This window comes from Bombus flavifrons, chromosome 8, assembly GCF_040668555.2.
Source record: "Bombus flavifrons isolate JBK064 chromosome 8, iyBomFlav1_principal, whole genome shotgun sequence".
Lineage (NCBI taxonomy): Eukaryota > Metazoa > Arthropoda > Insecta > Hymenoptera > Apidae > Bombus > Bombus flavifrons.
This window is the reverse complement of record NC_138449.1, coordinates 16,080,290-16,100,055: the sequence shown is the minus strand read 5'-3', so window position 1 is coordinate 16,100,055 and position 19,766 is coordinate 16,080,290. Positions and strand designations below refer to the sequence as shown.

Genomic DNA, 19,766 nt, shown 5'->3' with positions numbered 1-19,766 from the left:
GTGATACAAGAATGAAAGAACATTACAACAGTTCGTATGATACAAAAACGTATTGATTATTAAATTTATTTTAATAGATGAATACTAATATAAAGAAACCGTAATACGAATAGGATACAATCGATTGAATTTATTTAATACTAAAGAGGATAAGTAATTTAATATACTCAACTGATAATGTAGATATTTTGCTGCGAATTTAGCGGCAAGTTTGATTCTAATATTATTGTCAATATTATCATATGTCGACCATATTTTCTACTTCTGAACATTTGTGATCTATAGTAAATATAATGTTTATAACGTTTAGATATAATAGAAGTCTAATTATAGGGTTTTTGATTGAAATAATTGGAGATAATTAGAGCGTTACACCTAGGAAATTTTTGCGATATAACTTATGTATGGCTGTATTGCAATGTAATGTAGCACTTGAAGTTGGCACAAAATGGATGCTGCTTGCAAATATATCAATTTCAACTAAACATCGATATACAAAATGGGAAATCAATTAGTCGGTATTGCGCCTAGTCAAATATTTCCAGTCGAACATTATTTGACGGACCATAGTGATTTATTATTTGATGTAAAGTGAGTATTTTAATCCAATGCTATAAAATGACTAACTTTTCACCAACTTATATTCTGTTGAAGCTTTTCATAACATATTTAATCTAAATTAATGAATCTTTGAAATATCTTTTAATAGGAGAAATATAATATATCTCTATGCATTTTGTATAAGACAGAATTATTGAACGTAAATGATGAATCATGTAAATGACATATAAATTATATTTGTATATCCCCATTTGGTTTTTTCAATTAATCTTTATGTGTCTACAGCTTAGGAAGTACTAGATTTTTTAAAGTCGCCCGAGCCAGGAGCCAAGAGGGTCTTATAGTAGTTAAAGTTTTTGCTATTCATGATCCAACACTTCCACTCTCTGCTTATAAAGAAAAGCTTGAGGAAATTAGGTCTAAATTAGCATCTGCCGTAAATTGCCTACCTTTTCAAAGAATGATTGTAAGTATTTTTAAATAGTATTTATGTTGCACCGTATATTATAGATTAACATATAATTATAAATAAATATGTGTTTATATAAGCTCACAGAAAAATCAGGATCAATAATGAGGGAATATGTAAAATATTCCCTTTATGACAGAATTAGTACTAGACCATTTTTAACAAGCATAGAAAAAAAATGGATTACCTTTCAAGTTTTGTATGCTTTACATCAAGCTCATAAGGTAAGATAATATCTAAAATTTCCTAAATGAACGAGTTATATTATTTGAAACTATTACATTAGACAATTATCAAATGTCAATTAACTATGTTTAAACAATGAACATAACTGCAATCCTGTCCTGAAAGTACATTAAACAACAAAATTAAAATATTACTTCTCATTTGACTATAGTTTGGAGTCTGCCATGGTGACATAAAACTAGAAAACATTATGATAACCAGTTGGAACTGGATTTTACTCACAGATTTCGCAAGTTTTAAGCCGACTTATCTACCTGAAGATAATCCTGCTGATTTTTCATACTTTTTTGACACCTCTAGGAGGAGGTACACAATCAAATAGCATAATCCTTGATAATCATTGTTATATTATTGTTTTAAATAATGATTCATTCACCTATTTCAGAACATGTTACATAGCTCCAGAACGGTTTGTGAAAACACTATCTTCAGAATTAAGCAATACATTATTATTATCAGAACAAGAGCTAAAAACAGGTGACTTACATCCAATGATGGATATTTTTTCTGCAGGCTGTGCATTAACAGAATTATATAATGAAGGACATCCACCGTTTGACTTTTCTCAACTATTAGGTGAGTGTAATATACATAAAGATCGTATATAAGTTGTATATATAATATTATTTCAATAAAATATTTAAGAATTTCATTATTGTGATATCTTAAGCATATAGAAACAATGAATATTCAGTGAGCAAGCATTTGGATACAATAGAAGATTCAGGAATACGTGAACTTCTTGCATCTATGTTGGAGAGGAATCCAGCAAATAGAAAAAGCGCTGAAATTTATTTAGCTCAAGCTCGTGGAACAGTATTTCCAGAATATTTTTATTTATTTCTTCAACCATATATGCTGATCTTCTCTGCTGCCCCAATTTTATCTCCTGATGAAAAAATTAATAGACTCAAAAAAGATATTGGTAATATCATTAATATTTTAAAAGCGGAGGAAAATGAAAAAATGAAGAGTGACATAAGAAACGCAGAAGTCACACAAAATAACCATTTTGAAAACAATGTGGAATCAACTAAGGACGATTCTGGTCACAGTGAAGATATTACTATCATAGAAGTTGACAGTGATCAAAGTTTTGACAAGAGCGATTTAAATCAAAGTGATCCAAAAACTGTCCAAATTCAAAAGTCTAGTTGTAACAGTCAAACAGATCAGCAATCGGACGCTATATTAGTTGAAAGTCAAAGACGAAAAATAGATTTGAAGAGCGAGAAAAAGGTTTTATCTTCAGAACCTGTTGAAGGATTGGTTATTATTACTCAGCTCGTTACTTCATGCATACGAGGTTTACATCATTCTCAATCTAAATTACAAAGTTTAGAAATATTACTTGAACTTGCTGAAAACACATCAGATGAAACAATATTGGATCGAATTTTGCCTTATATCGTAAGTATTTTAATATGAAATGAATAAAACTCCAATAACTGTTAACAAAGTTTATCTAATATATTGTACAGTTTCATTTAGTTCATGATCCTGCTCCACGTGTACGGGTATCAGCAATACACACTTTGACAAAATGTTTGCATCTTGTAAAATCAATTCCACCATCAGATGTGAACATCTTTCCAGAATATATTCTACCTGGTTTAGCACATATCACACAAGATGAAGCTGTAATTGTTAGAGCCGCTTATGCAGAAAATATTGCACATTTAGCACACATTGCATTACGTTATCTAGAAAATGCTCATTTATCCAACTTAGGTAACAAAGAAGGTCCAAAACCAAGTTATGATAGTGAGCTTCAAACTTTGCACGAAATGGTAATTAATAAAATTATTTTTAACAATATTTATGTACGCTATATATTAAAATATATATAATTATTAGGTGCAACAATCTGTGTCCATGCTATTAACAGATCCTCAGAATTTAGTAAAACAAACATTAATGGAAAGTGGAATAAATAAACTATGTGTATTTTTTGGAAAACAGAAGGCCAATGATATTCTGCTTAGTCATGTAATTACTTTTTTAAATGATAAGGAAGACAAAGAGTTAAGAGGTTCCTTTTTCGAATGTATTGTTGGTGTCGCTGCTTATGTTGGTTGGCATAGTAGTCCTATTCTTATGCCTCTTCTTCAACAAGGACTAGCAGATCCTGAGGAATTCGTAACCACAAAAGCTATTAGTGCAATGGCAACCCTCACAGAATTAGGTCTCTTACACAAGTCTGCTCTTTATCAACTTTTATACGAAACCATGGTCTTTTTAGTAAGTTATGTTTTAACAATACTAATAATTATAGGATTGCGATTTTTCCTATTCAATATTCAATATCTTGAATTTAAACTCCTTTGTAGGTGCATCCAAATTTATGGATAAGACATGCGACTGTTGGTTTCATATCTACGGCGGCAAGAACACTTAACTTAGTAGATGTTCAGTGCAAAGTTCAGTCAATAATACAGCCCTACTTAAAACATCCATTAATTCAAATAGAAAAAGAAGTTTTGTTATTAGAAGCCTTGGTATCTCCTATACCAAGAATTGTTTATGATTCCCTTGTAAAATACAACGATGTGGAGGAACTATTTCAAGTTCTTGAACAAAGACAAACTGCTCGAGCTAAAGCAGTAACAGGAATAGTACCACAATATAGTGAAATGAGTACTTCATTACGGAATGTAAGTCGAAGATCTTCTTTGTAAATATGTTTCGCAATTTTCAAGAAATCTAATCGATGCTTCTTAGCTTTTCAGACGTTTGAGTTCAGAGTCAATGACTGAAACTGTTGAAGACCACTTATTAATAATGAAACCACATTTAATGAAAATCAATAAGTATAGAAATTCGATGGATGCGAAGCTAAGTACAGCTAAATCGATAGATGGAAAATTAGAATTAAATACTATGAAGGACAAGATACGACATCACATAGTAATATTATATCCTGATACAAAAGGTGATCTAGGTCTTCCGCCATTTAAACGATTGGATCGTAGAACATCAGATGGTGTTGGTACATATGCAACAATGAATCAAGAATGGCGTACAATGTTCGCAGCTCAAGACAATGTTCAGGTAATTAAAAACATATGATCTATGTCCATAATTAAATTTTTATAGAATTGTAGTAAATCTTTTTTATAATATAGCACACTGTTAAAATGTCAGATATGACAGGAAGTAATGGAAGTCCGAGTCAAAGTTTACATGGAGGGGATATCCACTTATCACCACAACATAGTTTATCTGACATGAATAGTATAAATGACCATTCTCTTCATGAACGTTCATATATTCAATGTATGTGTTTTCAAAAATACTTTTGGACGTTAAAGTATTATTTATTTATTTATTTATTTTTTGCTACAAGACATACAGAAAATTTAATGTAATTTTGTAGACAGGTGTGCACCATGTAGATTAGAAGTAAGACAACTAACGTACAGAAAACAAGAACAACATGCTGCAGCGTTAAGAGCACAGCATTGGGCTGATAACATTGCATGGCAAGCTGGTAATTAATAATTATAAAAATATATTTTTCAAGCGCAGTATCGGTACTGTACTATATTTGATTAAAAAAAGGTTCAAGATTATTACCAAGTGGATGGAGACCTAGAGGGGTACCAATTGCACATCTTCATGAACATAGAGCTGCAGTAAATAGGCTAGTTTCTATACCGGATACTAGTTTATTTGCCAGTAGCTCTGCAGATGGATGCATAAAGATATGGGATGCAAGTAGAATGGAAGGTCGAAATATCGCTAATCGTTCTAGGTAAGAACTTTATATAATGCGCTATCAGACTAAGTGTAATGTATCTTGTATTTTAATTCCATTAGGCAAACTTACATGCATAGAGGTGGTCCTCTAGTTGGCTTAGCTATATGTGATCAGGGACAATCATTAGCAAGTTCTGCTAGCCAATCAGGCACTGTATTTGTTTTACGAATCGAATCAAATTCTAGTAAAATGAGCGTTATCGGTACCAGACAGTTAGATCTTCAGGTGATTATACGTTACTTACTTTATATTTTCGGACTTTTAAATAAATTAATACTGGAACCTTGAATTATTGTATTTAGGAAGAGGGATGTGCAGTTGATTTACAGTATTTAGACTCTGGTTCACAATCAGTCCTTGTTTATGCATCACTTTATGGTTCATTGGTAGGGTGGGATTTAAGGTGTCCTGGTACAACATGGCGTTTAGAAAATGACCTAAAACATGGAGTAATTACCTCATTTTGTGTAAACAATTATCAACAATGGTTGACCCTTGGTACAAGTTCTGGCGTACATACTTGCTGGGACTTGCGGTTTCAATTACCAATAACCAGTATTAAACACCCTACAAGTAAATTTACTATTGTTTTAAATTCATATAGAATAAAATGTATTGCATCAAATAATCCTCGAATTTTATGAAATCTAATTGATTTTAGATGCAAGGGTGAGGAAGGTAATTACTCATCCCACAGAACATTCCTGGATTATTTCGGCTGTTCAAGGAAACAACGAAATTTCAATGTGGAATCTCGAAACTGATTTTCGTCAAATGGTTCTCTGGGCGTCAAGTGCACCTCCACTTAGTCACTCGCAAGGTGGTCATAGTGTATGTGCAATGTATTCTGGATGTATCGATCGCTCAGGCTTCTTATTAGCTGGTGGTACTGATATGAGATTGCGTTTTTGGGACTTAAACACACCCAACGAATCGTATGTTGCATTGCCTGCTGCTAATGATGTCACTCCTCCAAATTCATTGGCATATGAGTTAGTATTTGTAATAGAATTTGTTTAAAATAACATTGTTTACATATTATGACTAATAGAATATGATTTACATATATTTTCACATTTTACAGACAACGTTTAATTGATGGAACCAATGTCGTTCAAGAAGTCTTAGCTGGAGGTGGTCCAACTCCATCATCCGGAGGAGGAAGCAGTATTAGAACAAGAAACTCTGAAGAAGGTGGCCAAGGTCCAGAAACTCCGCCATCTGGACATCACGACACTATTTCCGCCGTAGCTATGTCTAACACGTGTATTCTTACTGGTAGTACAGATGGATTAATACAAGTTTGGAAATGATTGTTTTCCATTTCATCGTGTCACGTTACAAAGCTGCACGCATTGTACAAATTTTTTTAATGTATCACAGATTTATTCTGGGGAAAACATTTTGATCAGACATCGAGATTTTTATGACCGAACTTGCGTGCTACAGTAATACTGTGATTTTATTTGTACATAATATGTAATATATATATAACGTATATAAGCTCATCGATAGTGATAATTATAATATATAATGCATTTCTTAAATGGAACGTAAAATTTAAGTTACTGTAATACAGCGATGATTCTTGTGAGATATAAATGATTTATTTTTCTACGTAAAATAGAAAGGAGAAAGAGAGCTTGTTGTACTGTAATATACAAAGACGGCAAATCAATGACATTTAGTTTTAGATAGCGTAATAACAACAACTGATCGTGTGGATATAATACAAAGGAAAATGTACTAACGCATACGATTAATGTACAAAAAAGTATCGTTAACAGAATCCCTTGATATATAATTTATACCGGCAGGTATATACGACTGCGTACTTTCATGTCATTGGTTATACATAGTAAACTTGTATACCGACTGAAATACTCATAACCAGTGAATATCTTCGTACTCCCTGATATATTGTTACAATAAATTCATATTTTTAATGGATTTGTATATGATGTAGTTCAATCGTTCATGCTTCATACCTCCGTTAAACGAATTTATCTGGTTACCAAGGGCAAACTGGTGCAGAAGGATAGGGAACTTGACCCGGAAATGCGTAAGGATTGGGATTTATCGTCCTACAAATTTCTTTCCACCTTTCCTTCCCTGCTTTTCCTTGTCGCCGTCTGTATTGTTGATTCTTGTAACTCGATGGTAGTTGATAATCATAATCTGGTTGTTTACCGAAAAGAATTTCAACCCAAGGGGCTGCAGATCCAGCGGCAATCAACAATAAAAGTATGAACAAAATTTTCATTTTGTTTGCGCTATTTCGAAATTCTTCGCTTTAAGAACTAACGGATATCTGGAAAGAATATAAATGAGTGAACATATACGCGAATACGTACTAATGGAGAGCATAGGATCGGTGCTATGGATTCTCATCTTAAAAAGTTAAATGACAAACAATTACCACGTATAATGTGTATTCGGTCGTCTTGTATTTTTACTTTCGAAATTCACACTTTCTGAACAAATTGATTAGCGACACTTCCTCCTTCAACTTTTCTTCGCTGTTCAAACGTAATTGACTGAACCGGCAAGAATTTGTTTTTACGCAATATCCAACTATTTACATTTTTCTTTTTTTTTTTTTTTTTCTCTTTTTTTCAGACTTACGAAAGAATTTGAGCTGTACTCGCGGTAAGAAGTACACTCTCGCAATGAAGTGATGCTGGATGCTTGCTGCTGTTTTATAGACCAACACGATCCTACCACCCGGCAAAAAAATATATTGAATGGTATACTTGTAAACACGTATACATTTACTTCTAATTGTTTCATATTTCACTGTCCACAGAAATTGAGGAATTCCGTTTGATTTTTTTTTTCCTATTTTTCAAACGAAGCAATTGGACCAAATTTGTTGCTTTAAAAAGCTGTATTCATATTTAACAAAGTTTTCGTTTTACTAAGGTTTCTAATCTTTCGCGTGAAAAAGCAAATGTCGAAGTAAAGATCATACTTATCGTGCCATGATTTATCGAAAATATTATTTTTCACTGATTAGTTCAAGTCACCATAGAATTTGCGTATACAAACGACATGCGTCTTACCGTCGCATTGAACTTGGAGAAGGCTTTATCTGCTTATTGTTTGATGTGAATTACAACAAATTTCGCATTCACGGCTCGTATCATCTTTCTTCGTATTCTACGTGTGTACAAATTCTTTCACAATAAAATACGCGATAATATAAGGGATACCGACTTAATTATAGATACTCGTTTACGTGGAATGTCAATGCGCAGCAAATGCAATTGCACATTTCTCTAAGTACAGGCGCTCAATATTTAAATTACCATTATAAAAGAATCATTAAAAGTTGATCTATTATTGCGTCCATTTATTTGTTCCAACTTGTTAATTAGGTACAATTATTCCACGAAGACGTTATAAGCTTATCATTGACTCGTTCGTGAAACTGTACTGAGATTATATTACAGACCAGATGATAATTTCGTTGATTGTGAACTGTCCTACATTTGCTGTGCTCCTATGTCAAGGTTAACGCTTTTAAGTGCAATATTGATATAATATTGATACAAGTACAATGGCATAAGTACATTGATATAAATACACTAATATATTTATATGCATATTCTTAAAATAATTTTAGTATATTCGAGAAAAATAATAATCATTATTCTATTAATAAAGAAATGGTAGTTTAGTTGCATGTGACAGTTGAAGTGCCCCTGATAGATAGCAAATTACCGTGCAAATACGTAGTTCCTTGACTTAACCGAGTTGCACGTAATCGTTCTTATTAAGGTTCACCATGACTAGCCGTTACTATTTTCTATTACCGTAATAGCTGGTTTCCAAGCTGTCGATCTATTAATAGCATTTGGCAGAGAAAGTAAGTACGCTCAAGTTTTGCGCTAAGAAATTCGTGATCCTCGAATGGTTTCCTCGTCTCCGAGCGAGTCTGATTCAACTTTCGCGCTTGTTACCGATTTTCTAAATTAGAACAAACGATAAACGAATGCGGGTCACGGTGAACCGTATCTGATTACGTCAATTGTATTTTGATAAATTAACTGCGTTTAATTTTTTACGCGAATGATAAATTACGCGTCTATTCCGCATTTCCGCGTATTTCCTTCTCAGATGATTCTATTTCGCTGATAAGAAAAATTTACCTTTCCATAGGAATAGATGAATCATAAAACGTGAATGTTGAATGGAATAAGATGTATTTTATGCATGTTCGTTCATTAGTATTCCGCGCGTAATACGCGCCTGAATATACATGAATAAATAGCTTCTATAATAAGACATCCAAGAGAGAAATAGGATGTGTTCGATGATCCAATGTACACATCATTTTTCGTAAATAAATTACGTTCTGTTGCGTTTAGGATAGGAGATAGATGTTACTCTTTCGAGTTCGAATCCTGAAGTATCATTGCCGTAATCTGCACTTTTGAATTTCTACAATAATATAATCCGGCGATACAGTCAGTGCAACTATCAATGGTTAAGAATTATTTTTAACGCAATGTTCGAAGAATTCGCGATTCATTTATTAGGTTTAGAGCTATTGATATGCCAAATTGTCTAAATATTTTGAACAGCAGTTTCCTCGAACCAACTCCTCTAACTCAGTTGCACTATGTGCGTCAGTTCTGTTTGACTTCTGATCGAGAAAGCTTCTGCATTTTGATTTTCTCGTGAATTTCATTAATCGGGCAATTTTTCCTCCCTTTCGAGTATCTCTGTAGTTGATATGGAAGCTATTAAAGATTTAGTAGGCCAAGTAATACATCTATCTTCATTCTGAAATAAACAAATCTCTTTTTCCTCATTGCAAACATTTTTTCTATCCTAGAAATTTTTAACGACCATATTCGTATCACGATAATGTCTAATAGTCTCAATATTGATAATAAGAGTATCGAGCAGATTAGAGATCGTATAAGCCTCTCGTTAAAAATGCAACGGAGCTTCAAGAAGATGAAGAGGAGTATCCGAAAGATAACTGGTATGTCATTGAAAATTTGGGCATACGATAAAGAAGCGCAATATAAAGTTAATAATTTCTCGACGTAAATTTATATAGAGAAAATACTTCGATTGATTACATCGCGCCACTGTTACCTCGTTGACACTTTGATACTAGAATACCAATCACAATTTTAACAGAGTAGAAAAATTATCTCGTATAAGAGTATTTTCAATACTTTTAGAAACTTCGACGAGTGTTCAACCTCACTGCGTTTTCGTAGAGAACATGCAAGACGATGAGAAACAACCGCTGTACATATTTCCGGAACGGCTCTCTTATTTAACGTACCAAACGGGATTTTCGAAGGATGAGATACGAAAGTTGTATCGAGTCTTTAAACAACATTGTCCGAAAGGGGCCGTAACCACGAACGATCTGAAACCAGCGTACGCAAAACTATTTCCTTTAGGAGACCCGGCGAAATACGCGCAAATCGTTTTTAACGCTTTTGATAAGGATAGGGATGGCATCGTTAGCTTCGCGGATCTCCTTAATGAAGTTGCTTTAATTATTAATGGTGACGTAGATCAAAAACTCTCCTGGATTTTCAGGTGATCATTCAGTCGGATAAATATAATTTATGACACATTTAATGCTACTTTCTACTTTTACCTCTCATTAGATTTTATGACTTAAACGGAGACGGTTATATCACAAGAAAGGAAATGCTAGTTATAATGTCCGCAATTTATGAGATGCTACATAACGGACAGATTATTCAACGGATGGCAAACAGACACGTGGACAAAGTTTTCGAAAAGATGGATGTTGATAAGGATGGAGTTATATCTCAGGAAGAATTTATGAGTATTTGTAAAAATGTACAGTCAACTATATAATGTTCATTGCTTAATTTCATAAAACATATCACAGAAATATTGGTTTCAAGCTTTTATAATATATTTTCATTACAGGATAGTGTAATTCAAAAACAGCTGGCAATATTTAATCAGTTCTGGTGATGACATATATGTATACATTGAAATGTCTAAGTTATGCTAATCCTAAAAAAGAAGGTAGCTTGAAAAGTTTTCTGTTTCATAAATATTCTTATTTGCATGATAAAATAGTACAGTTATGAACACAGCTTCCCCAAAAGTTGGATAACAACGTTATACATAATTATACATAAAGTTATTAATAATTCAACAATACTTCAGAAGAGATAACTTTTCTCTTTCCCCATGAAAGATATATATCTTCACTTTCCTATTTACAATAGTTCGTACTTTCAAAATATTCTTTTTTGTAAAATGTAAAAAACGCAGGCAAGGAAAAATGCAAATGCCAATGTTATTAAAGCTTTATCGGTGACTTCCCTTCTACCATATTTGCCTAAAAGTTTTCCAGATTGAACTATAACTTGTTGTTGATGTTCTAACTCGTCTTTGGTAGTGGTAACTTTATCCGATGATATTACTAAAGAGGTTTAAAGTAATATGAATTAAAAATTATATCTTAATACTTAAAATACATTGAAAGAAATAAACTACATACTCAATGTATCCAATGTATCCGCACTTTTCTGAGTCGTTTCAGCTAAATGTCTAGATATACTTAAAAGTTTGTCAGAAAGTTGACTCGACGTATTTGCTAGATTTCGCTTGTCATGCCTCCTACGAATAGCAGCTTGCTCCTCTTCAGGCATGGAAAGCATTTCTTGCTGCTCCTTAGACATGGAGAGCAGTTCTTTTTTAGCGAGCTTATCTATCACACATACGCTAACAACATTAGCTTTACGAAATGCAGCTAAAGAAGTATTGAGTTGCTGCCTGTAAGTATCTACCTCTGCCAGTAATTCTACTTTCTTTTTCTCTGAGGATTCTCTCTCTGCTAGTGATATTAATTTATCTATACATGACTTTAAAGCTGCTATATTTGCTCTGCCTTCTGCATTTAATTTATTAAGTAATTCCAAAGGGCCAATACATTGTTGGATATCCTGAAAAATTCATATTAATCAATGAATTTTCTTAATTAAATTACAATAAAAATATAGCCATAACTGGCCTTTTATTTAACCTCAAATAATGTTATTGTTAGCGTATTACAGTAAAAATTTGTATCAATGAATTATTTATAATTAATTTGATGGTAATTACAAACATAAACATAATTACGACGAATTTGTCAATGTTATAGGTGTATATATATATATATATATATATATCTCATTGATATTATCTGATGTTATGATATTACAAATCAGGTTATGCTGTGACTACTACAAAAAAGCTTTTGTTTTAAATAATATTTACTTGTATTACAGCTGTAACTTGAAGGTGATTTTTTACGATATCTTGACGAATAAATTCTATTGCATGGTGCTCGGTGTCCATCGAGGCACGTGTTTTTTGACAGTTCCTTTACGTGACTCTTACTATATGTAAAAGAGAAATGTGACTTTAATACTGATTAACATATGAACGAAAAATGAAAATTTCATACATAGGCCATTTTCTAGCGTAAAACTTTTTACTCGAAAGATATAATATATGGGCTTGATGTACTTAACTGTGATGATCTTAATATTACCAGAATTAATTTGTAAACATTAAATTAACATCTTTTTGTTTCTTCCACGTGCGCAATATTATAAATTTCTATATCTTACCTACATAAAGTAATGCAAATAAAGATACATAATAAGGCTATATTGTAAAATGCATAAAAGTAATATGAGGTAGTATAATTTATTAATGTACAATTTGAGTATTACACTATTATCATACAACTGGCATTGCCTGGTCACAAACACAGTCTCAGTTATAAATATAGCGTCGACACAAAAATGTTATACTTTTCTATTTATAACATATAACCCTTTCTAAATAAGATCCTAACTTATATCCAAAGCAGTTAAGTTACATAAAATTTGCGATGAGATAATACTATGCAATTTAACATAATTATATTAAATACTTCTGACAACATGAAATGAGCACAATGCCCCTATTGTATGTGATTCTATTTTACATAGGTTTTCTCAAATTTAATATAGATTAAAAATTAACGAAGGCAGTTTATTACAGCAGTTGTAAAGTCTGTTGTAGAACTTTGTCCACCTAAATCCTTTGTCAATACTTTTCCATCATTTAAAACACGATTTAATGCATCCTTAATTTGTTCACTATAACGTTTTAAATTCACATGGCGCAGAAGTTTAACAGCACACAAAAGCATAGCAGTAGGATTTGCAACGTTTTTACCAACAGCTTCTGAATATGTGTGTCTTGCACCCTACATAATGAACCAAATTTCACAATATCTCTAATTTTTCTTAAATTTAATCATTTCTACATGTTATACCCATGACCTTACCGGTTCAAAGACAACACACTCGGGGCTATAACTAGCACCTGCAACTACCCCGGCACCACCAACCAGTCCAGATGCCACATTATCCAAGATATTACCATATAAATTTGGTAGTACCATTACATCAAACTGATGTGGATTAGATACCATTTGCATTGTACAATTATCCACAATCATTGTTTCAAATGTAATTCTAAAGTTGGATTGAACATATGACAATTATAAGTGATTAATGATAATTTATGAAGTGAAAGATGTTTATAATTACCTAGGATACATTTTAGCAATTTCTTGGCATGATTTTAAGAAAAGACCATCGCCAAGTTTCATGATATTAGCTTTGTGAACGCAAGTGACTTTCTTACGATTATGTTTCACTGCATAATCAAATGCAAATTTTGCAATCCTTTGGCTTTTAACTGCAGTTACTATTTTTAAACATTCCACTACTCCCTTTACGGATTCATGTTCTAATGCAGAATATTCTCCTTCTGTTTGTTCTCTAATAATAATACAATCTACATTCTTATGCCGGCACGTAACACCAGGCAAAGATTTTACATGTACAACATTTGAGTATAAATCTAAACTTTTACGTAATTTCATGTTCAAAGTTTGAAGTTCCCCGGTCATAGAATGATCCGGTGTTGCTAAAATACCCTGTGAAACATAAATGATATTAAAACCTATATCTCTGTTACCATTAATTACTAATATTTTAATTAATGTATCAAATATAAAACTACCTTCAGGCATACTCGATTTCTTGCAATACTACTGGATACTTGTTCAAGGGGTGCACTTAGAGTTGGATTTACTTCTGAGAGAAAATAAGGTTCAAATTCAACCGGCACATTTGCAGCTTTGAAAACACTTTGAACGGACACTACTAATTCTGGCCCTACACCGTCTCCTGGTATAAGCGTGCATTTTACCTTTCCCTCCTGTTCAACTGCCTAAAAGAAAAGATTATTAATATTGTATACATACGATAAACATTTTTGAAAGGTTATTTAATACATACAGATTCTTGTCGATGTACTGTTCCTACATGCAAACATCTGACAGCTCCTTTTTGAGCAGTCTGTAAATAATATTTTATGCTGTAATCAATAAGAGGTATAAACAAAGTCAGATGAATATAATTTAATGATGCAAACAAAATTTGTTATCTCCGTGTAATTAAGGTACATATATTCCATGGAGAAGTTATATTTATAACAATATAGGCGTGAACGTAATGATTAAATAACACGGTTATTAAAGTCAATCATTTAGCCGACTTCGTGAATTGAATTTCGAACTAGTCCATTTATCTTAATATTTTCCACCTACCAGCTACTTGTTTAGTTTTTCAAATTGCATTTACCATTAAAGAATATCTTCAGGTATCTTTGAGAGAAGTTATGTATTTTGTATGAAATGTCCTTGCAATAGTCATTGGTAACTAATTAAATGGATGAACAATATTCAACGATATTTTGATATAGTTGTAATATTATACAATGTCATTGATCTTGTAAAAGGAGAAATCGTGATAGTTTAATTGAACGTTCACATTACCTGTGAAAATACTTTGCAGAAGTTCCTCGCGAGTAGAGCCATTTTTCACGATGGACCCTAGTTGTCTAGTCTATTTTACTCTTATCGTCATGCGCCAGTAATGTATCAAATTAGAAAATTATTATGGAAATTTAATGAAAAACAAAACAAAAAATATATAAATGTATTTCTAATTATACTGTACAACAAGATTATTAAAAAAAGTACGATTTATATATTTCGATTTTTCATTGAAAATATTAATATTAAGTTAATATCAAGCAATTTATGAATGGTGCCCAAGAAGTGTAATGTATGTGTTGTGTGTACGACCCTGCCATTTGAAATCGTTTCAATTCGTGTTTTATCGCAGTACGAGTGTATGTAATAAACGTTTCATGAATATTAAACTTAACGGACAATGCTAGTAATTTTAAATAATTTCTCTAGTTTGCTTATATATTCTACATTGGTTTGTTTATCTTATAAACTTACTGCATTCAACATTTTCATTACGGCAATATGTTAATGAAATTATCAACTCATGTATCGTGCACAAATTTTTTGTGTGCATTGTACAATAGGACAGATAAGCATAAATATTCTTTCTTCACGATAGTCCAATGTTTCGCGCCTGACATGTTTGTGTAGTTATATCAGCTGTATCTGTTCTCTTCCCTGTAATCGGAAATGTCAAATACGATAACCTATTTCGCTGTTTCACAAAATTATATAAGATTCGTTTGTTGAAATGTATACGCATGAAATTTTTCGATGAGGTTGAAATTTCATACGTACAAAAACATTCTGGTGGATTTCATTATGACAAGTTTGCCGACATGATTTTCCATAGAAATAAATACAAGAATAAAAGGGACTACAGATAAATCATATAATCTATTTTTGCAATATAGGTTTTTATAAAAAAAAAAGTGTTACTATAATTTACAATAAATATTCGGTGAAAGTTCATTAAAAATATTTTACGAAAATGACTGAAGAACAATTGCGTGAGTAATTCCTTGATGTATTATAAATATTTATCTATTATACATATATATGTTTTAATTTCATTATATTAGTAACAATATTAAATGATTTTAGAAATAGGAATTTATGACACGTTAATTTGAGTCATAAATAATAATAAATTTTGCTTTGAATTCATGAATTGTTAGTCTTAACTTCTAGAGAAATTGTAGTAAGAATGAATATGTGTAATATTGTAAAAATCATTAATGTGATATTTTTTAGCACCAGAAGTAACTAAGCATAGTTTTCGTCAAAAAGTATGGGATTATTTGATGAAGAATGATTTAGTCAATTTTCCTCTTACTGTCTATGATCGTATACCGAATTTCAAAGGTGCTGCCGAAGCAGCACAGCGCTTGGCAGATTTGGAAGTTTTCAAAGAGGCAAAAATTATAAAGATAAATCCAGACAAACCCCAAGAACCTGTAAGATTCTTAGCGTTAGAAGCTAATAAGGAAATATTAGTTCCAATTCCCAGACTGAGAACTGGTTTGTTTCTTCATGTTACACCAATCGCTGGTTGCTCGAAAAATGAATTGAGGACATTATCAAAAATTCATGGCTTGACGGAAGCTGGTAAACCACTTGGCGTAGATTCTAAAATAAAGGTATATGATTTATTATTGTAACAGAAATTTGTTATTAGTTAGATCTGCTTTCATTGTTTTATACATTATCCTTATTTATTGTCAGATAGACCTTGTGATATTGGGATCAGTGTGCGTAAGCCACGATGGATACAGACTTGGTAAAGGCAAAGGATTCGCAGATTTAGAATTTGCTATGATGATGAGGATGGGTGCAGTCACACAGGATACTATAGTTATTACGACTGTGCATGACTGTCAAGTCTTTGATAGTCTTCCAGCTGAAATATTTAAAGAATACGATGTACCTGTTGATATAATCGTTACACCTACTCAAACAATAATAGTAAATCCAAAGTTAAAGAAGCCTAATTGTATTATGTGGCATATGCTTAGTGATAGAAGAATTAAATCTATGCCGGTATTACAACAATTAAAAGAAATGGATGAAAAGTACGCGTTGAAAGATGTAATTGATACTATATGTTTACGCGTAAATATACTAAATTGCTGTGTTTTTTTTTTTAGAGAAGGCAAAATAGTAACTCTGAAGGAGGAGGATTCAGATATAGAAATACAAAAGTCTTATCGTTCTCATTACATAAAAAATAAGAGACGTTTCAAAACAAAAAAAGTTGCGTCAAGTGGTAACGACGTTAATGAAGAAAGAGGGAAACAAGTAAAACCACGTTTTCCTAAAAAACGTGCATTCAATAAGTTCAAATCAGAGGACGATAATGTATTTTCCGATGTTGCAAAAGTAAGAAATATTTGTAATCGATGTATACATATATTTAATTAATAAATTATACATATATCATACATATTTATTGCAATATTCTAGGAGAAAGTGGAAAGAAACGATAGGAATATGCAGCAACGTCGTAAAAATCTAAAACTGAAGTCTAAATCTCAGGTTGAATTTTCCTTAAAATTGTCAAATATTTCATCTGGTGCCAGAATACGTGATTTGAAAAATGCATTATTGGAGCGTGGTATAAAACCAAATGAAATAACCTGGCTAGGATATCGCGGGATTTGTTACCTCCACTTCAATAAACTTAGAAAGAATAATAGTTTATCGGAACAACCGATACAGGTTGATTCAATAATGGCAAATTTACAACAGCTATGTATTGGGATGAAATCTAGCGAAAATGTGAACGATTTCATAGTAGTAGAACCCGCTAAACCAATATCTAGAATCGAAGTCACGGACGTGACTTCGGTTTAGAAAACAGTTGAATACATTTTAGAAAATGTGCAGTTACTTAGAATAATACTTACTATTCCAAGTAATTGTACAATCTCTATCGGCATTCGACGCATATTTTTTATAAATGCGTTTGCTCTGTCAGCGACTGCTAACTCTGTAAATTGATGGTTGACTACAAGTTCAAAGTGTACAAAGCTTTATAAATAATTTATAATGTATTTTCTATACATAATAAGTGCAAAATAATCGTACGTGTTGTATATAACAAACTAAGTATGTATAATTATCGTTAAGATATTTAATTTATAACAGCCTATTTTTGATAGTTTGCATTGGATAAAAATTCATACGAAAATTAGCGGTTCGTTCGGAAGTTGAGCTAGATCTGCTCAACTGAATCCAAATTTGAAGTGTGTATTATATTTATACGGGTGAACTACTTCTCGATAAAAATTGCATGTGTATTATTTTTATCGATAAGCTTATGATAATCATTAATAATTAATAATTCGAATTACGTTTACTGTGATCATATAAAAGATATTCAACGCTAAAGATAGCGGATTTAAACGTTTTCTTGTAAAATATATTACACGAAGATAAACAATCATGTAAGATGCATATCTAGCACTTGATAACGCTTATCTGACATTACAGACTGACAAATATAGTTTAGCTAATCTGTGGGTAACATGCGAGGCATACGAAAGCAAAGCGAATACTTTTTGTTTATGTATTTATTAGATATTCTATTTTTCTGAAAGAATATTTTGATATTGCTGTACGTTGTAGGCATATGCTTTGCCAAAAATTGGATAATGAAGAGAGGTAGCTAGCGATAACGTGAGTGTGGTAGCCGAGGAAATGGCAATATTTTTGTGATATTAACAGATATGATTAATTATACTTGGAACACAAATACATATAGGCAATTATTATTTTTACCAGCGTTATTGATAATTCTTTTATTACTAATGCTTTTATAGAAATCACTAGTACGCAAATAGATGGAAAGAGAAGCAGAGATTTTTTTTTATACGATTATCTCAGTTATATGATATAAAAAATCTGCTAGTCAAACTCTTTTTTTTGAGGTTCTTATTGGATAATAAATAAATTAAATTTTTGAATAACAAGAAAGTGACGAAATTTCGTTTTTCTTTATTTCATCTGTCCCGTTTTCTAAACTCAAATCTAATGGTTTGTGACTATCGGGAAAGACATGTGCAAATAAATAGAAAATGTGAACTTGTTTTGTCGATTGTGACGACTCTACAGAATTTTCATCTTATCCATCGATTGGAAAAAGAAGAAGTCTGTTCGTACTGTCGATAAAAATTTTCCACTCTCGAATCAAATTAATCTTGATTAATGTTTGCTTTGTAATTTTTCTTTCGATCTCGTCCCGATAACACGTACTTACTTTTACCTTTTCTATCGCTGTATTTCCCATAATACCATGTCAAGTAAACGTAATTGTTTGTCCCTTATGATCACGACATTTATCGGTATCGATCTTTCCTTATCGTTATCTTCCTATAAACGTTCTTAAGATCTTATTTTTATTTGAACGCTACAAATTAAGAACTCGAATCGTTCTTCTCGCATTTATACAACACAGCTTTTCTGATTGTTTAAACTGGTCGTAGGCTAAAGGCGTCTTTCGTCGGAAACGGAAAGTGGTAAAACTAGCTTTGTTGTTTCACTTTTCGCTCTCTTCCTTTCCGCGGAACGGCGCTGCTTCTATCGATTATTTGACACTCCTTTCTTCGGTGGTCGTGCTCTACTTTAATATCAAATGTCCATTGAGAATTCTTTCTTTCTGCCAAATACCAATTACCAACAGCGTCGAGAACCTCATGACGTAACGCACACTTTATTTTTCCTTATCGTCGATTCATTTTTCAAACGTGTACCCTGTGCGACGAGAGATCGCGTAACAAGAGAAGCGATCGTATTTCCTCGTTTGATCGTTTCAACAAAGAGAAAAATATTTTCGCTGGTCGCGATTGTATAAT

General features: G+C 32.1%; 5 protein-coding genes and 1 long non-coding RNA gene across 17 annotated transcripts; 3 read left to right on the top strand and 3 right to left on the bottom strand.

Moving 5' to 3' along the window:
- Window positions 1-421: 421 nt before the first annotated feature.
- Vps15 (vacuolar protein sorting 15) lies at window positions 422-7,286 on the top strand. Of its 4 annotated transcripts, XM_069119141.1 has the most exons (18): window positions 422-591; window positions 847-1,027; window positions 1,111-1,254; window positions 1,428-1,582; window positions 1,662-1,852; window positions 1,947-2,686; window positions 2,758-3,066; window positions 3,134-3,517; window positions 3,607-3,930; window positions 3,998-4,327; window positions 4,402-4,552; window positions 4,653-4,766; window positions 4,838-5,030; window positions 5,096-5,261; window positions 5,339-5,609; window positions 5,698-6,028; window positions 6,121-6,283; window positions 7,056-7,286. In XM_069119141.1, exons 1-18 carry the CDS (start codon window positions 500-502, stop codon window positions 7,284-7,286), a joined length of 4,470 nt encoding a protein of 1,489 aa, XP_068975242.1. In that variant the 5' UTR covers window positions 422-499. The 4 variants fall into 4 exon arrangements, with proteins under 4 accessions (XP_068975242.1, XP_068975239.1, XP_068975240.1 ...); XM_069119138.1 differs by lacking the exon at window positions 7,056-7,286 and having other exon boundaries at window positions 423-591; window positions 6,121-6,986; XM_069119139.1 differs by lacking the exons at window positions 422-591; window positions 1,428-1,582; window positions 7,056-7,286 and having other exon boundaries at window positions 886-1,027; window positions 6,121-6,986.
- On the bottom strand, window positions 6,619-8,673 carry LOC138182859 (uncharacterized). Of its 2 annotated transcripts, XR_011173920.1 has the most exons (3): window positions 8,099-8,469; window positions 7,456-7,753; window positions 6,619-7,347 (listed from the first exon to the last, which is right to left on the bottom strand). It is a non-coding gene; the product is annotated as an uncharacterized LOC138182859 (long non-coding RNA). The 2 variants fall into 2 exon arrangements; XR_011173919.1 differs by having other exon boundaries at window positions 7,456-8,673.
- Window positions 8,674-8,789: 116 nt separating this feature from the next.
- LOC138182856 (neuronal calcium sensor 1-like) lies at window positions 8,790-11,207 on the top strand. 7 transcript variants are annotated; one of them, XM_069119146.1, is made up of 5 exons: window positions 8,790-8,904; window positions 9,877-10,029; window positions 10,235-10,604; window positions 10,676-10,874; window positions 10,968-11,207. In XM_069119146.1, exons 2-5 carry the CDS (start codon window positions 9,909-9,911, stop codon window positions 11,013-11,015), a joined length of 738 nt encoding a protein of 245 aa, XP_068975247.1. In that variant the 5' UTR covers window positions 8,790-8,904; window positions 9,877-9,908; the 3' UTR covers window positions 11,016-11,207. The 7 variants fall into 7 exon arrangements, with proteins under 7 accessions (XP_068975247.1, XP_068975248.1, XP_068975251.1 ...); XM_069119147.1 differs by lacking the exon at window positions 8,790-8,904 and adding an exon at window positions 8,946-9,361; XM_069119150.1 differs by lacking the exon at window positions 8,790-8,904 and adding an exon at window positions 9,394-9,804 and having other exon boundaries at window positions 10,235-10,439.
- On the bottom strand, window positions 10,876-12,433 carry Sec20 (vesicle transport protein Sec20). 2 transcript variants are annotated; one of them, XM_069119153.1, is made up of 4 exons: window positions 12,312-12,433; window positions 11,840-11,995; window positions 11,551-11,722; window positions 10,876-11,472 (listed from the first exon to the last, which is right to left on the bottom strand). In XM_069119153.1, exons 1-4 carry the CDS (start codon window positions 12,390-12,392, stop codon window positions 11,285-11,287), a joined length of 597 nt encoding a protein of 198 aa, XP_068975254.1. In that variant the 5' UTR covers window positions 12,393-12,433; the 3' UTR covers window positions 10,876-11,284. The 2 variants fall into 2 exon arrangements, with proteins under 2 accessions (XP_068975254.1, XP_068975253.1); XM_069119152.1 differs by having other exon boundaries at window positions 11,551-11,995.
- A 294-nt stretch (window positions 12,434-12,727) lies between these two features.
- Idh3b (isocitrate dehydrogenase [NAD] subunit beta, mitochondrial) lies at window positions 12,728-15,062 on the bottom strand. The gene is made up of 6 exons (XM_069119143.1): window positions 14,935-15,062; window positions 14,396-14,455; window positions 14,118-14,327; window positions 13,640-14,031; window positions 13,375-13,564; window positions 12,728-13,293 (listed from the first exon to the last, which is right to left on the bottom strand). Exons 1-6 carry the CDS (start codon window positions 14,974-14,976, stop codon window positions 13,063-13,065), a joined length of 1,125 nt encoding a protein of 374 aa, XP_068975244.1. The 5' UTR covers window positions 14,977-15,062; the 3' UTR covers window positions 12,728-13,062.
- A 239-nt stretch (window positions 15,063-15,301) lies between these two features.
- On the top strand, window positions 15,302-18,690 carry lost (methenyltetrahydrofolate synthase domain-containing protein lost). Its single transcript, XM_069119142.1, has 5 exons — window positions 15,302-15,923; window positions 16,168-16,553; window positions 16,639-16,985; window positions 17,061-17,292; window positions 17,377-18,690. The coding sequence occupies exons 1-5, from the start codon at window positions 15,905-15,907 to the stop codon at window positions 17,764-17,766; spliced, it is 1,374 nt and encodes a 457-aa protein (XP_068975243.1). The 5' UTR covers window positions 15,302-15,904; the 3' UTR covers window positions 17,767-18,690.
- The last annotated feature ends 1,076 nt before the right edge of the window (window positions 18,691-19,766 follow it).